Source organism: Panthera tigris, chromosome D3 (genome assembly GCF_018350195.1).
Source record: "Panthera tigris isolate Pti1 chromosome D3, P.tigris_Pti1_mat1.1, whole genome shotgun sequence".
NCBI classification, from domain to species: domain Eukaryota; kingdom Metazoa; phylum Chordata; class Mammalia; order Carnivora; family Felidae; genus Panthera; species Panthera tigris.
The window spans coordinates 46,668,926-46,686,644 of NC_056671.1; the positions used below are offsets into that span (position 1 = coordinate 46,668,926).

The 17,719-nt window shown below is 36.2% G+C and overlaps 1 protein-coding gene and 1 long non-coding RNA gene across 6 annotated transcripts in view; one reads left to right on the plus strand and one right to left on the minus strand.

The window, feature by feature from the left end:
* OSBPL1A (oxysterol binding protein like 1A) overlaps positions 1-17,719 on the minus strand; it is a 242,774-nt gene that overhangs the window by 131,245 nt on the left and 93,810 nt on the right. The window contains exons 14-15 of one of the 3 annotated variants that reach the window (XM_007075995.2): positions 15,601-15,682; positions 6,905-7,011 (exon numbers count right to left, since the gene is read on the minus strand). The exons of the other annotated variants lie outside the window; for them this stretch is intronic. Coding sequence (XP_007076057.2) covers positions 6,905-7,011; positions 15,601-15,682 — 189 coding nt within the window. The remainder of the gene's footprint in view (positions 1-6,904; positions 7,012-15,600; positions 15,683-17,719) is intronic. 3 annotated transcript variants of the gene reach the window in all.
* The window catches only part of LOC122232821, a 54,154-nt gene continuing 37,679 nt past the window's right edge, over positions 1,245-17,719 (plus strand). For all 3 annotated transcript variants that reach the window (XR_006210234.1, XR_006210233.1, XR_006210235.1), the window contains exon 1: positions 1,245-1,814. This is a non-coding gene — a long non-coding RNA (uncharacterized LOC122232821). The remainder of the gene's footprint in view (positions 1,815-17,719) is intronic.

Here is a 17,719-nt window from a genome sequence, read left to right on the forward strand (position 1 = left end):
CCCTCTCCTGGCGACGCCTGCCCTGACAACTTCTAAATGGCCAGCCCGCCCCTGGGGAAAAGCAGAGAGGAATCCTCTTTGGACTCTTGCACCTCAAAGGTAACTGACTCTTACTCTGGCTTACACTTTAGAGTGAGGGTTTCCGATTCCAAAACAAACACTAGTCCTCTTGTCCTTTATTTTTTTAATGCACGTTCTAGGCTACCATTTGGGCAATGAGGAAAACAATGGTATTAATTCTACTAATGTGAAACCTAGATGGTTTCTTATTCCGGCTAGGCTTGAAGGGTAGACCAAGACGCCCAAGGACAGTAAAACCACGTAAATAATACACTCAAGTGGGGTGTTCAGGCTAAGGAAATTTCTGTGAGGCTCGGGTGGGGGTGGGATACACATAACTTTCAGTTCCAACGGTTTTAAACAATATAAATCTGTCCTCAAACTTTAGGGAGCAGAGTAATAACTGAACCAAACTATTTCTTTAACAAGATCACGGGGGACTTTAAGTTCGCTGTCCCAACAGTGGTGGCTGTAACTGTGCTACAGATATAAAATGCGTAAAAGATGATGCAACAGTACACTAGAAAATTTGGAATTTATGTCAATGAGGTTTCATAGTGTCTTTGAAAAGTCTGTTTTTTTCTTTTTCCCCCCATTCTAAACTAAATGGTATTGTGAAATGTCACATTAGGCACTAAAAGCAGCTGCTACACAATCTTCCTCCCTGGACTCTAAAAATCAGAATTCAGTTTACAAAAGTGGTACTAGGCAGCAAAGACAACAAAATGTTTTAGAGGGCAATTTACAGAGCACCTAAACTGTGTCAGGCACTGTACTGAGGAGCTTCACATAAAGTAACTCGTTTGTATTCTCATTTTCAGATTTGGAAATGGAATTTCCAAACATATCTTAATTTTCTCAAGGTCAAGATATAGATCCCAATTGGTCTGCTCTTTGTATTCTTGCCTTTGTACATTTCATTATGCATTCATTCACATATTTATTAACTGTCTACTACATGCCAAGTACTTATGCTAGACACAGATGCTACAAAAATTCCTAAGATACAGTTGCTTCCTTAAGGGGCTCTTTAGTAAATACAGAATCAGACAAGTAAATATATAATGATACAATGTGATAAGTGCTCCAACAGCAAGGACTCTCAGAACAGGAGGGATATCTAAGCCAGTTTTGAAGGGTGGAACCTGGGATGAGGCAATGGTCACAGTCATCTGACAGCACAATCCTTAGAACTCTATCCCCACAGAGTGGCAACAGGGAATCTGTTGGGTGGGGGGAGAGGGGGTACAGGGAGACAGGCAACTGAGAGATAGGAAGGAAAGACAGCCGACTTTAAGGGGTGAGAGGAGGAGGAGGAAGAAGGATGAACACAGGACAGCTTCCATGATTGTGGCTTGGGGTCCTGAATAGGTGTAATTCTGCTTTAGACACACTGGTATGAAATGCCTGTGATAGAATCATATGTAAATGTTTAAAAGTCAGCTGGATATACTGGTTCATAGCTCAGCTTAGGAGAGATCTACTGTGGAGATATCGGAGTCATCATGGATTTCTGTTTGAAGGAATGGCTAAGATCATCCACGGAGAATGCCAAGTGAGAAGACCACTGAAAGAAACCAGGGGACAATAACATTCAAGGCACAGGCAGACGAAAAGACGCTTCAGAAGAAAACTGAGGAGAAGCTGCTCTAAAGGAAAGAGAAGACAGAAGAGGTAGGCACCACAGCAATCACTGAGAAGAATCCCTAAAACAAGTAGCAGTCAAACGCCAGATCCATCACAGGACAAGCAAGGTAATTTAAGGGTATCCTCTGACTTAGCAGTAAGGAGATGGCAAGAATGGTTCCAGTGGGCTAGTTGAAGAATAAAGAAGTAGAAACAAAGTATCACATTTTCTAAAATAGAATTGGAAAGGCGTGTAAGGAGACCAGCTATCAGGGAGTAGAGAATGCAAAAGAAGAGAGGAGCTGTTTTTGAAGCAGGATGGAAGGAGACAGATGCCAAGGAAAGGAAAGGAAAGGAAAGGAAAAAGAGACTGGGGGAGGGAGTGGCAGGAAACTGACAGCATAGACAGCCGCTGCCTCATGTTTAACAAAGAATTTTGCTCAGAGCAGAGGGAGAGGAGGAAAGTGAAGACATGACAGAGAGGTGAAAGCCTGAAAAGTACAAACATTAAGAAATGTCTGAAGGACTTTGAGCAGTCCAGGAAACTAATGAAGAGGCGACCTCGACTTTATAAAGCTCTAAGCCCACAGGAGGGCATGGTTTCTCTCCAAAGATAATCAGCATCTCGTCCAAAGTAGTAATACCTTCCAGTTGGTTCCAATAGAAGGTCCAAATCTCTCCATTACACCACAAACTGAGTATCACTATCCCAATCATACATCTGGATTCTAGCTCTTTAGCAGTCAACTCAGGAGACTTACCATGGAAGCACAGAATATTTTATAAGTGAGCTTACGCTAGTTTTAAATAGGCAAGTTCCTACCTTGGAAAACCTGGTTTGACTAATATCAAAGGGAGCTCCATAATACACAGAACAAGAAGGGAACCAATGACAGCACTGTGTGACATTTTAGCCACTTGTGATACCACTCTCTGGGTAAGGAAAACTATAGAAACAATAACTCATGAAGCAAATTTCTAGCCTTTTGATATTTTTTTTTTTTCCCACATAGGATCCACATTTAACATGTGGCTTGACCTCATGGCCCTGAGATTAACAGTTGCATGTTCTACCAACTGAGCCAGCCAGGTGCCCTTTTATTTATTCATTTTATTTAAAAAAAAAAAAAAAATTTTTTTTAAACTTTATTTTTGAGACAGAGAGAGAGCATGAACGGGGGAGGGTCAGAGAGAGGGAGACACAGAATCTGAAACAGGCTCCAGGCTTTGAGCTGTCAGCACAGAGCCTGACGCGGGGCTCAAACTCACGGACTGCGAGATCACGACCTGAGCCGAAGTCGGACGCTTAACCGACTGAGCCACCCAGGTGCCCCTTTATTTTTTTTTAATTTATTTTTTAAATTTAAAAAAAAAAAAATTTTTTTAAACATTTATTTTTGAGACAGAAAGAGACAGAGCATGAACGGGGGAGGGTCAGAGAGAGAGGGAGACACAGAATCTGAAACAGGCTCCAGGCTCTGAGCTGTCAGCACAGAGCCCGACGCGGGGCTTGAACTCACGGACCGTGAGATCGTGACCTGAGCTGAAGTCGGAGACTCAACCGACTGAGCCACCCAGGCGCCCCCCCCAGGTGCCCTTTTAAATAGAACTCTCAAACAAGGCTAAAGACAGTTGTGGCATTCACATTCTCCAATGTCTCCCCCAAGAATATCACCCCAAGAACACCTAATAAATTTCCCTTTAGTAAATCAAACTCAAACTTTACAGCTTACTCTATATATTGCAGTTTTTTCCAAAAACACAAGTTGTGTTATTTACAAGTAAAATATGCGTATATAATGCACCTCATTTAATGTAGAGGTCGTATAGAAACCTTGAATATCTGGGTCATATCAGAGCATCCCCAAATAAGCAAAGAACACTCACATACCACAGAAATAGAAAGACCCAAATCCAGGCATTAAGGACTGTTCTCATTATAAACCCCTCAATTTCTCATACAGAGCCAGCTTGTTCTTACTGTGAACATAATTTTACCGAGTTTGGTCATCTGGTTTTCTTTTTAATAAACAGAACATTAGAAAGAGTAAGGCAGAAGGGATCAGTATTCTGTTACAGACAGGCACACAGTTGATCTAAAACTCAAGAGAAAAAAATTTAAAACCCATAAAGAGCAAAACTAAATACAAGAGCATTAGCAGGACTGGGCCATTTTGTCAAATTACAGAGTCCTATAAACATTATCCCCTGAAGGCATCTCTGCATTAAGATACAGAGTAATTATGAACATACAAAAGGACAGCCCAGAAAAGATAAAATTAAGTGCTAAAAATTTAGCATAAGATGTAAATGGGTAATATTTAGAATAACTGTCATCAAAGAGACTAGAATAAAAACAAGTTTTGCTGCTGCGGAGACTGGGATCACTTCAATCGATTGGATCCCCATTATGTGCCAGGTACTGTACAAGGGGTTTTGCCAATATGATTACATTTACCTTTCAAAACATTCTTTTTTGATTGGTCACCACTTTAAAAAGGAAATTGTATATGAAAACTGAGGCAGACAGATTAAATAGAGGAGCATGATTAGACCCAGGTCTCTGTGAGTTCAAAGCTTTTTAATAAAATTTCCAGATACAGAAATGTAACTTACAATTCCAGATAAATAAGGCATTACTATACCTAATTATTCTGCTCTGGCCTCCATTATACTATTAAATTCTTATATTAGTTCTTAGCCATTTGAAAAGCTAACTTTGATGATGTCATTTATCTTTTAATTATTTGGGGGGCCTTTTCATGGTCTATAATCATATTTCTCACAAGGAAATCCATAAATACTACTGAGAACCTCAGAGTTGATATCTCATAGCATTAATTAAAAAGAAACTTAAAGATGCCTTAAAAGTTTGAAGCAATAAGTGCCACTTCCTAAATGAGTCCTGTGTGTCACACAGTGTGTTAATATGCTCTATATACATATTATTCATCTATATACATTTGATACCCACACCTGATACTGAGGTATTCACATATTTTCATTGTACAGAAACTAGCCTACAGTTGGTTAGGAAAAAGACAGATTTTTAAAAGGCCCATAAGACTTTCAGACCAGTGCTGCTAATAGTGACTTACTATATGGTCTCCCTTATTGTAAGATGAAAATATCAAGGTTCAAAGAACTTAAGTAGCTCTTTGTCACTTGAATAATAAGGATGGAAAGAACACAATCATTCCACAAATACTCAAATTTTCTTTAGACAATATCGCCTTCTCCCAAAATGAATTAAATCCAAAGTTAAAGACACAAAAGCTCCAAAATGCCATCAGAGAAAAGGGGTCACGAGTGTTAGATAGCATCCTACAATAATAACTGCTGATTTGTACTCAGGGCTTACTATGTGTCAGGAACTATGCTCAGCATTTTGCTTACATTATGTTATTTTATCCTCATGACAAATTTAAAAGTCTAAAAGTCTAATTAAACTTTAGGCTAATCTACTCTTGCACATCCAGATATTCACAGAGAAGTAATCATGAAGCTGTATTTTTAAGCAGTTTAAAAATTAGCATAGGTTGGCTTCTCCAGAAATTAAATTACTTCTAATTTAGCGTTTACCTTAAAACTATACATCTCTAAAACAAAGACGTTATTGACACATCCAGCAGGTGCCACAGAAGAGATGTTAATGAGATTTGGTTTTACGATGTGTTAAGTATTACCTGAATCCCTAGACACCATAATTTGTTCATTTTAAAAATGTTCTACAATGCTATTCAGATTTATTTAGATTACTACATCATGCCTCATTTAAATAAGCTAGAATATGACATCACCAAAAATAGAAATGCTGAGGGGATGTTTTCAAATAGTATTGGAAGAATCAACCATTTAAAATGCTTAATGAACAGGGGCCGCTGGATGGCTCAGTCTGTTAAGCATTCGACTCTTCACTTCAGCCCAGATCATGGTCTCATGGCTCATGGGTTTGATCCTACAAACCCATGAATGCCTGCTTGAGATTCTCGCTCTCGTTCTCCCTCTCTCTCTGCCCGTCCCCCGCTCATGCTCTCTCACACACGTGCTCACTTTCAAAATAAACAAACTTAAAAAAAAGTTCAATGAACAATTATGTTTTCCTGTGATAGTTAATAAAATTCTATTGGCTTTCTGGAAGTTTGTTTTAAATGAATTTCAGATCATTTACATATTTTTTCTCCAAATAAAATACAAAATTTGTGTTGTACATAACAAAATTGGCATTAAAATTTTTTTAACATGAATTCACAAGTCTTCTGTTATTTTTTTAATGTTTATTTTTGAAAGAGCGCGCGCACGCATATGAGTGGGGGAGGGGCAGAGAGAGAGAGGGAGACACAGAATCCAAAACAGGCTCCAGGCCCTGAGCTATTGGCACAGAGCCGGATGAGGGCTCGAATTCACAAACCATGAGATCATGACCTGAGTCGAAGTCAGATGCTTAACCAACTAAGCTACCCAGGTGCCCCCACAAGGCTTCTGTTCTAATCACAAGAAAATAAAATGTCACATCTTTACATATACATATCTCATATATATGAGAGAAATATACAAAACCATTTTCATCTGCCTTGTTTTATCAAAACGTAGTTTCTAACTAAAAGGTACAAATAAATTGTAACAAGAATAAGAAATGTAGTGTCTTAAACTAAAACGTTGAAGATTGACCATATATGTAGAAATTAACAGAATGGAAAAGAAGGCCTATGGCTGCTTGGCTTGCATTCAGAAAAAGAATTACTAATGGATAAACATATCACTCTTACCAATATTTGGGAAAATGGCAAATTTTGAATGGGAGAAAACAGGGGGAAAAGAATACAAGTTATTTCACCCATTGAGCTCAGGTCACACAGATTAGTATGACAGCACTATTTTCTAAATAAAAATACTGTGTATTTTTCTTATAAAACCTCTGGTTTCCACAATATTTTCGCAACCCTCTTGTTGAAATGCCACAAGAACTCTGAGTAGAACTTTAAAACATAGTTGATAAATATAGCTATATAATTAGATATGAACCTAAGTTACTTCAGAATCATCTTGCTTAATCAAGAATAAAGGAGTTTTAAATTTTAGCGAAAAACAAAGCTTTCACTTTCTTTGTTAAGACTATTTTCTCCTACCTTTGGACAATTTGAAAGCAATGACTTATTGGATGATTGAGTATGTGACACCCAGACAGTTACTGAAAAATTCAATTCCAACTACCTACCCCTTCTTGTTTAGTGAAGAGATTAAGGCAATCACTCAAAGCTACACAAGTTTCTCTGGAAGCTTCAGAGACAACTTCAACTTTCTGCAGAAATGATGGAAGCATGTCTATAAATAAAAATAAATAAATAAAATTAGTGTGATTTTTAAGACCACAAAAATTTTATATTATTTTTAAAAAGTAATCTCTATACCCAATGTGGGGCTCAAACTCACAACCCTGAGATTAAGAGTTCCAAGTTCTACTGACTGAGCCAGGAAAGACCACAAACATTTTTATATGGACTAACTTTATCTTTCCTTCTAGCTGCCTTAAACAAAGCATACAGTATATTCCTTGAGCATCATTAAGTACCTACTGTATGCAGGGCACATAAATTGGTACAGTAAAAGAAAAGATGAACCCTTGTCCTAAGAAGGACTATATCCTGAAGAGTCAGGACTAAAACAAAACAAAACAAAGTTTATAGGAATAAGTAATATAATGTTTAAGAAAAGCAGTTAACATTTCCTTTCATGATATTCTATGCTAGATAAGTAGTTTTATTCAAAAGCCAAGTGCTAGAAAGAGATAAAAATAATACTGTAGTTGACATGATGGCTAACATATCTAAAGGCAGCATTAACTCAACTTCCTCTAGTGCTTATTGGATAAATGTTTGGCATGGATAGGTCTTTGCACTCTCACAAATGTGTCCCTCTGGGGGCCCAGTATCTTTTGGATATAAGTTGGGAACAAAAAAAAAATGGTAATGTTACGATCATCCCAGGTTCCCTAAGGAAAATCTTAATCCATTTACCTATTACAAACAACAACAACAAAACAAAAAACAAAAGGCTGGCAAGAGAAAGCTGCAAAATGCACACACATCACTTAAAAAATAAAACGACATTTTCTGTTCAGATTAATGCTGGAGAAATGTACTTAATTGAAATAGTTTTGGACTTTGTGTTAATTATATATTAAGATCTTCTAAGCGTATCCCTTCTAGCAAATAACATTAAGAAAGCTTGTCATCTAAAAATAAAAGGAGAAAGACAAATCTATACCACCCTTTGTATTTTAAATAATCTTGATTAATTTAACACAGGGTTCTTAAAACAGGGTAACCAAGGTCAATAAGCAAAAGCAATCAAATCCAACAGCTGGCAACCTATAATTTTCAGGCCATAAAGTGGGTCTCATCAAAAGACAAATATTTTCAAATGAGTGGAAAGGAAAATAAATTTTACCAAGAACATATACCAAATTACAGTCATTATTTCTAGGTGATAAAATTCTATTATTCTTCATTCTTTAATTTTCCAAGATTTCTGTAGGAATGTGACTTATTTTAGCAAAGACAAGTCCTTTTCTTAGAAAAATTATTTCTCAAAACCCATAAGGCAAAAGTGGGCAACAAGAGTTAAATGTTAGGGGGGTCTGGGTGGCTCAGTCTGTTGAGTGTCAGACTCTTCATTTCAGGTCAGGTCACGATCTCATGGTTCTTGAGATCAACTCCTGCGCTGATGGTGTGGATCCTGCTCTCTCCCTGCCCATTCCCTGCTCTCTCTCCCCACCCCCCCTCAAAATAAATAAATATTAAAAAAAAAAAAAAAAAAAAAAGGAAAAGGTCAGAATAAATGAAGGTATGAACAAGCTTTCATTAATATCTGGATATAAATACCAAATGACATTTTATTGTATTTTTCATACTATGGAATACAGTTTCCTAGTGTTAGCTATTCTTAACACCCAAACAATTGAAAACTACTATATCCTAAAATAAATTTGATTTCACATGCTTTATTTTTCATTGTGAATCTTTGATACACATTGTGAAGATTTTTTTCTTTACTTAGTTGCTAAATAGCAAAAAAGAATACCATATGCCAGATGCTGTATGACTTAAATAGTACCTCAACAGATGTCTCACAGAGCTGTGGATTGAATACCGTGAGGGGATGTACAAAAAAATCAGGCACAGCCTCTGCCTTCCATAAATGCACTGGGTAATCTAGTAATTTTCCACTTGCATGGCAAAAATGGTAAGGGAATGGAAGCACAGTCATTTATGGATGTATTTCTTTTTATTAAATACCACGACATACTTAATCATCTATAATTCTGTGTTTTAGACGCTTAATACTTTATATACTTGTTGATTAACATAAAACGCTACATGTCAAAATAAATTTTTTTTGAATTTCAAGATTTAAAACGAAACTGATTCTGTAACTTTTTAAAGGATACTCCAAGAAATATATATTGACTTTTAAGAATCCATTGTTGAGAATGTGTTTGATTCTTTTGTCCCAAACAGAGTCATAAGGTATCTCCATTTCTCTGACAGTCTGGTGTTCAAGCAAGATTTTGAAATTAACATTAACTTGCACAGTAGCTCTGTGTAAGAACGGATACTTTAGCACCAGGGTAGTGTGTCAGAGGCCTGTTGGTTCACAGTGGCATGCTTCATAGGATATGTTTGCATATTGTTATATAAAAAGAAAGAAAACTGCTAAGCTTCTAGTAAAGTTACCAACTGTGAATCACTATAAATCTGTTTTAGCCAATTAATATTTGGAGACTTAGTCATAATGAACATATGTAAAAAGGTCAGTATGTAACCATATTTGGCCTATTATAAGAATTGGACACTTAATTTTGAGGAATAATGTCAATTTTTTGTACTAAAAGTATTTTTGAACTCAGGAAAGATGCTAGAAGACCTCATGTGAAAAGCTTAACTTTAGAGACATGTATAAAAAGCTCACAATCTGTCATTTTCCTAACACTGTACAATTTTTAATTGGGTAAGTTTTAAAACTATTGGGGGAAATACTGGTTTCTTATTATGCTAGCAAACTAAACCTAATACAGATGACCTCCATCATTCTCCTAACATAAAAGAAGTCCACACTCTTTAGCCGACACTTAAGATACGCTATAAGTTGAATCAGTTTCAGCTATACTATTTTTCTCAAAGTATTTGTTTTCCTAGAAATATTCTTCTCCTTTACGGCCTCCAAACCTTTCTTCAAGATGTTTCTTCTTCCCCGAAAATTGGAAATAATAATTATTCATATTCAGAAGTTTCTCCACTTAAACCTTTTTTGTTCAAGGCCAAGTTCAAGTGCCATCCTTCTCATGAAGATTTACATATTTTTTTTATGATGAAGAAAAAACAGCAATGTATCTATGTACGTTGAGAGACATGATCTAACCTACATGCAAAGAGGCATTTTAAAAACTGACTTTCACTCCTAATTGGAATTATATAAATGCCTCAAAATCCGTATGCTCTCCTCAAAAAAGGAGAAAAAGATACCTGCATATAAAAATCAACTATATTCTAAAAACGTTTACATAAAACTGTAACTTGAAAAAAACTGAGAGGTCACACTGAGAATATATATTTTTTTGTTGTTCAAATTAAGATTACTAGCATGAACACAATCACTTACTAAACAAGTACTACTAACCATTCTGTGTATAATCTGTATTGGCTGCAATGGAGACTACACATAGTTTAAAACATCATGTGTTAGAGGAGTTACAGCATGAATTAAATGAGAATAAAAAGATATGAGGGATGTTATAAGACATAGGTAGCAAACAAATTATGCATAGATTTTAAAAAAGGTTAAATATTCAGAGGAAGGAATAACCATTATGGGATGGAGTGATCGAGTGGGGTCTGATAAGAGGTGAGACTGGAGTTGGATCTTGAAGAACAACTAGTAGTTTTATTGTTAAATATAATGCCCAATAAAGCAAGCATATCTAAAATATCTATAATTATTATTTTCCGATGGTATAGACAACACTAGTCCTGAAAGAAGATCCTATCAGAATTGTGATCCAGGGGAACTTGAGACAGCCAAGAGGCATCCACTGCTGACTCAGAGGCCACGATGTGGCAGTTTGGGGCTGACTTGTACAATCTATATACTAATTTGACAAAACAAATTTGGTTCTTGTTTCTAAGTTCAAAAGAAGTTATAAATGTATAAGCTAGGTAAGTAGGTGATTCATTTCATCCACTCAAAACATGTACAGCTAACCCTTGAGCAACATGGGAGTTGGGGCATAGACCCCCTCACTGTTGAAAATCCATTTATTATCTCTGACTCCCCCGAAGCTTAATTACTAATAGCCTACTATTGACCAGAAGCCTTACGAATAACATAAACATTCAGTTAACACATATATCATACACTGTATTATATACCGTATTCTTAAAATGATGTAAGCTAAAGAAAATATTAAGAAAATCATAAGGAATAGAAATTTTATTTACAGTACCTATGCTATGTATATATATATATGTATATATTTTAAAGCCATATATAAATGGACTCATGCAGTTCAAACCCATATTACTCAAGGATCAACTGTATAGTGCCCATGTGCCATGCACTAAATTGCTGTAATTATCAGCAAATAAAAGACAAAAAATTATACAGCAAGCTTGATAAGTGACAAAGAGAAAAATCAAAGCAAGGTAGGGGAATATCAAGTGTTGAGGGCAGGTGAAAGTTTAGACAGGATGAGGTCTCAGAGTCCTGGCAGGAGAGACCTGGCAAACTCAAAGGGCACCTGTAAACTCTTTTAAAAAAAAGATTACACACAAAGGGAGCGAACTAACAGACTGCCAGGCAGGACAGTTGCCACCCTAGAATGGAGAAGCGAAAGGATGGGCCAGTGTCCCTAAGCCCAGCAGGAGCTGGAGTCAGCGGGGGGACCTTCAGCCAAGTCAGGAACAGAGCAGTGCTATTACACCACAGCCTGGCTGGAGGGAGCGAGGAAAATGCCTGACTTCTCTGGTCCCCTCCACCAATCTCCTGACAGGGTCTCCTTTTTGCTGAGTCCAATCAGAAGCCTGAGGGTGAGAAGACTCCAGTAACGCAGTCTGTAGTGATCAACAGCCCCTGGCACCAAGCAGGGCAGAGAATGGACATGGGGGAGCAAACCAAGGCAGGCAGCAAGAGAAAGCCAAAGAGATGCACAAAGACCTGGGCATGTGAGGATATGTGTGAGTATCCTAGAGAAAAGCCTTCCAGGCAGAGGGCCAGCACAGCCCAGGCCGGAGGCAGGAGTATGCCCAGCCTCTCTGAGGGACGGCCAGAAGGCCAGTGAGGCTGGAAGATGAGCAAGCAGGGAGAACCAGGAGAGGACAGAGAGGTCAAAAAGAACTGAAAAGGTTTGCGGTACTAGGACATGAGGACAGAGAGGTCAAAAAGGACTGAAGAGGTTTGTGAGTCATCAGAAGGAACTGGTCTTTCATTCTTAGTGAGATGACCTGGAATCTACTACATGTTTTGAGCAAACATGTTTTAGAAGGGTCCCCGGGGCAGGGACTAGAGGGGAAGACTGGAATCAGAGGGCCAGTTAGAAGGATGTTTCAATACTCTGTGGGAAAGACAATGATGGCTTGGCCCACGGTGGCAACAGTGAAGGAGGCAGGAAGTGTGTTTACTTAAAGCCTAGTTGTAAGTGGGTTGAACAAAAGTGCTTTTTCTTTAAGAGCTTTTTTCTTTTAAATAACTGAAATCATTCTAATTTCTTTAACCAAGGATTCACTATATGCATGTAGTAACATGCAATAAAGTATATGTGTTAAAGTTGGCACATAAAATATATCTTTTAGAAAGGCATTAGCAATATATCAATCATCTCACAAACATTAATATGCTCTCACCCACTAATCTCACTTCCAAGAATCCTAAAGTAATAAAGTGATTCTGTATTTTGGTACAGAATATCCCCTTTGAAATACTACTTTATTTCCTTAGACCTAATTTCGGTTTGGATACATGCCAAAATTTAGGTATCTAGCATTGGCAACATATCCTTCAAGGTTCAGTGAATGCAGTATTGAAACCTCTATTTTATCATTACCAAAAACAAAGAAAATCACCTAAAGCAATAAAACTTTTGGAAGATTCCCTGAGGCTGGTCAGTCTGTTCTTCCCTAAAGCCCTAAATTTACCCTTAAGTAGTAGCCAGTTGTTGACTATGATAAATAGTGTTGTCTTGTACACTTAAATTTGATCACACCACATTACCATCACTTTATTACCACCTTATTTTGGTACAGAATGTCCAACTTACAATGGTTTGACTTACCATTATTTGACTTGATGGTATGAACACAAAGCATACTCAGTAGAAACCATACTTCGAATTATGAATTTCAGTGTTTTCCTGGGTTAGCAATATGTGGTATGATAATCTCTCGTGATACAGGACAGTGGCAGTGGGCTGTAGTGACCAGTCAGCCACGGCACTGATACACTTACAACCACCCTGTATCCAGATAGCCATTGCTTTTACTTTTGGTACAGCAGTCGAGATATTCTGTGGTATTTAACACTTTAGTAGAAAATAGGCTTTGTATCAGATGATTTTGCCCAGCCACTGGCTAATGTAAATATTCTGAGCACATTTAAGGTAGGCTAGGCTAAGCTATGATGTTTAGTAGGTCAGGTATATTAAATGCACTCTTAACGAGATTTTCAGTTTACAAGGGGCTTATCAGGACATAACCCCATCAGAAGTTGAGGAGGATCTGTAATCGTAAATAAAACTGAAAAATAAGTTTGTGATTGGGCTATGAAAGTCCTTAAATGCTAGGATAAAGAGTTTGTGTTTTATTCTACAGTTTTTCAATCAAACAGTTTTTCAATGGGAAAAAATCTATGATCAAAAAAGTACCATTCTAAAATTAATCTGGCAGCAATAATGCAGTATTTCAGAGAATCTGAGTTGGAAGAGCTCTTAAAAGCCTCTGGTTTCCCTTTAAGGATGGAATGCAGGGGGGTCCCAGAAGGCAGGGAGACCACAGGGGAGCCTGCTGCAGGGACATGCATTTGAGGGGCCACAGAGCCAAACTAGCATGGCAGAAGTTGGAATAAGAAGTAAGGGAGGGGGGTCTTAACGATCACATAATTTTGTACTAAAATGTAAGACAACAGTCACAAATACAAGGCCTTGATTCTGTACACAAACATTTTAGTTTTTCATCCTGAGAAGTTATTGGCAAACTATGTAGACAGTTTGAAATAGATAGTAGTTTGACAGAACATGTCCTATCAGCAATAAAATACATGGTTTAAGATTATTCTATATATCCCTTGGCATTAAGGTACCTCAGTTACCTTCAACTCTTTAATTCCATTCATGAAATCATCTTAACCCTATTTACTATTTATAAAATGTGCAGATTTATTATCTCTCTATACCCATGGCTCAAAAAATGTTTACAATTGTTTGTGTATAAACTTAATTGTAGATACATAAAATAACATTGTCAGATAATAGTCAGCGACCTCAAAATTTCCCAGATAGCACATATCTTCTATAAGTGAATACCATTCATGTCTTTAAAACACAAAAGACTCACACCATTCTTACGAGTGATATGTCATACACATAACATGAACCAAGACATTTGACTTGAGGTTTGAAAAAATCCCAAAACTTAATTTGGTTGTAGTTCTGATGTAATTTCTTTCTTTGGTCTATGTTAAAGGAATTGCTCTTTATATTTCAACTAACTCTAGACATTTTCTACATCTTTCAAATGTTGTTGGTATCTCTTCTTACTTTTGATGGTTCTTGAAGATGGTGTTTTTAAAGCTCATTGATGGTCACAGTTGCATTACTATAAATATACTAAAAACCACTGAAGGGAACACTTCACACGGGTGGAGTGTAGACTATGTGAATTCTATCTAATGAAGCTGCTCTTATTTAAAAAGTCCTGAGGATGAAGAGTGCTAACTAATATAATATTCAGCCCGCAATAATCAAAATGATTTAACTTCTGTCCTTCTCAAAGCTATCATCGCTGATACAAATACATGTTTGTGGAATTGACATAAAGGGATGCCTGAGGTTCATTTGGACAGATATAAAATACCTGAGCATGATTAAAAATGATAAACTCAGAGACAACTAAGTCAATTATATTTTAGTGAAGTTATTTATAAAGCCATCATAGCTAAAATCTAAAACAATAGTTAGGAATCTAAAGTCTAAAAAACACAGCTTTTAATTTACAAAGTAATAATTGTTTCTGAATATGTAATTTTTATATTGGATTTTTGACTTTATATTTTATTTTGACTTTCGGAGTATTTATAGTCAACTCTTGATAATTTGTAACTAATAGAGACTGAAGGCATAAAAAATTACTACTGAAAGGTAGATTAACATTAGAAAGGTAAGTTCACATATGCATTCATAGAATCATAAAAGGCCAAGACCTGGAAACAACCAACACCTTCATTTGGGAAACAGAGACTCAGAGAAGTTAAACATACTATTCAAATTAACAACTGGTTAAGTGGCAGAGAGCAAGGATTCAAACCTAAGACAGTTTGATTCTAAAGTCCAAGTCTTCTGGGATTCATAAGAAGAATTCTCATTATGTAGCCAAAATGAATTTATAGCCCCCAAATGTTCCCTTTTTCTTTTCTTAAAAAATTAATCTACAGACCAGGCCTCCCCCATGAGTAGAAATTTTAAATAACTGTCTTAAATTTTCAAAATAGTCTTATCAAACATAATTCTGAATTGAATACTGAAAATTATCTAACATGAAGGATCAACATCTATGACAATGGGTTGAGTTAAAGAGTGGGTCTTATTTGTAGTTTGTTCCCCGTTTTTTTATTTTTGTTTTTTTTTTTGTTCTTTTTTTTTTTTTTTACCTTTAGCCATGTCACAATCCTTAATCATTTTCAGAAAGTTGAAAATTTCCCTATCTAGTTTCTGTTGGCATTTTTGTGCTTTCTGGGAAAACAAAAACAAAAATAAAACTTATTAATACAGGATTTTTACAGTACATATGCTTTTAATATTTTTATCAAAACTTTTAGTTCATATGTTGATATACCACAATTGAGATATTTTCATAAAGAGAGAAAAAGATGAGAGAAAATTTCCTTAGAAATTGAATACTGCATTTAGTTAATCACATACAGATTAGTCTTTCTAAATTTTAAATACATTCAACATTTGTCATGTAGACAATATACAATTGCATTAATTACATCTAAGAACTCATTACACCATATACATCCGAGTTAATTTCTGATTAATCCTTTTTGTGTACTTGATTAAGTTCATCCAGGAATTATAAAATGCATTATGAATATATTTTAAAAATTGTTTTTATTAAAAAAAAATCTAAATGGTACTAACACTTAGAAATCACAAGCTGGGGCACCTGGGTGGCTCAGTCAGTTAAGTGGTAGACTCTTGACTTCAGCTCAGGTCATGATCTCACGGTTCATGGGTTCAAGCCCCGCAGGGAGCCTACTTGGGATTCTCTCTCTGTACCTCTCCCACACTCATTCTCACTCTCTCTCTCAAATAAATAAAGTTAAAAAAAAAAACAAAACAAAACCAACAACCCACTAGCTGATTTTTTGCTCAGCAATCTAAGTGCTCACAGCCTTCACATAAGCAGACCAATAAGGACATTTTCTTTGCAAGTCAAAGCTTATAAAAATAAGATAAAGTCAATTATAGAAAGCATCCTTCTTGCAATCTGAATTTTCTACATTTTTAGATCCTTAAAAGTAAAACATAAATATAGAATTTTATGACGTAAGTTCCATCCCATCTTAGTAAAGATTTGGAAGTCCAAACTGAAAAATCAGATAAGTACATTTGTTATATTAACAATGTAATTTTGAAGTTAGTTTTTTTATAGTTTCCCTTTAAAAAGGAAGAATAAGAAAATTATTGTCAAGTCACTTGGTTACGACAGTGAAAAATATTTATTGAGAACCTTGAGTTTCTTAATACTAGAATCACATTGTTATAGGTAGAGTAATACATTTAACCTTATGAATCTTCCCCTCTTTGTACTCCTAACCCCAAATGGCTCATCACTAAACATTTTTACTCCCCCCAAATCAGTCCTTCATGACAAAGTGACATAGATAAGCAGCCTTTTCTCCTTATAAAATTTTTAGTGCTTATGAAGCTCGCCTCACCCACAGCAGAATTATTCATGGTACCACATCAGTTACAGTGTTCTCACACACTGTGTGACCACAATGTTCTCTTTAAAATCTACATTGCTCTGTTTTGAGAGCTCTAACAACATCAAAATATAATTTTTTTTTTTTTTTTGGAAGAGGGAAAATACCTACACTATGCAATTTAAAACACCATAGAAAGGGAAATGGTATGCTGGATTGTTTTTTCAGACATAGTCTATAAACACAAGTGGAAGGTTCAGGCATTGAAATATGCACTGCAACCAAATGTATCACTCATAATTTATTAACAGAAAGTTGTCATTTTTACTCTCTGCATATTTAATACCCCTGCCCACGTGCAAGTCAATGCTACGGTTTTCACTTTTCCTTTCTATGGTCAAGGTCAGCTGGATGGATGCCTGAAAGGGACAGTTCCTCAGGTAATAAAGACAAGAATGGTCTCCATACCATCATCCTCTAATACTTGAATCACGAATGTTCATCTTAACATATCTACCTGACAGTTACTAAAAAGAGCTTCGCTGATCAAGGATTTACTTGTTTTAAAAGGTACAGAATAGGTTAGCTGGAGAAGATTTGATCTACACATTCCATTTTATAGTTAGGAATAACATGTCTTCTGTTCTCAACAATTGGTGTGGTTTTAGTCGATACTAAAAGGAACAGGAGAATATCAATACAATAAAATGTACAGACATTCTCTAGTTTGCTGTAGTTTCCCCTTAGCAGCTATGAGTTATGTTATGAAAATCTAAAAATCTATTTATGAAGATTAATGTATATGAGTTCTTTGCAGAGCCCAGCATCGTGTCCCATT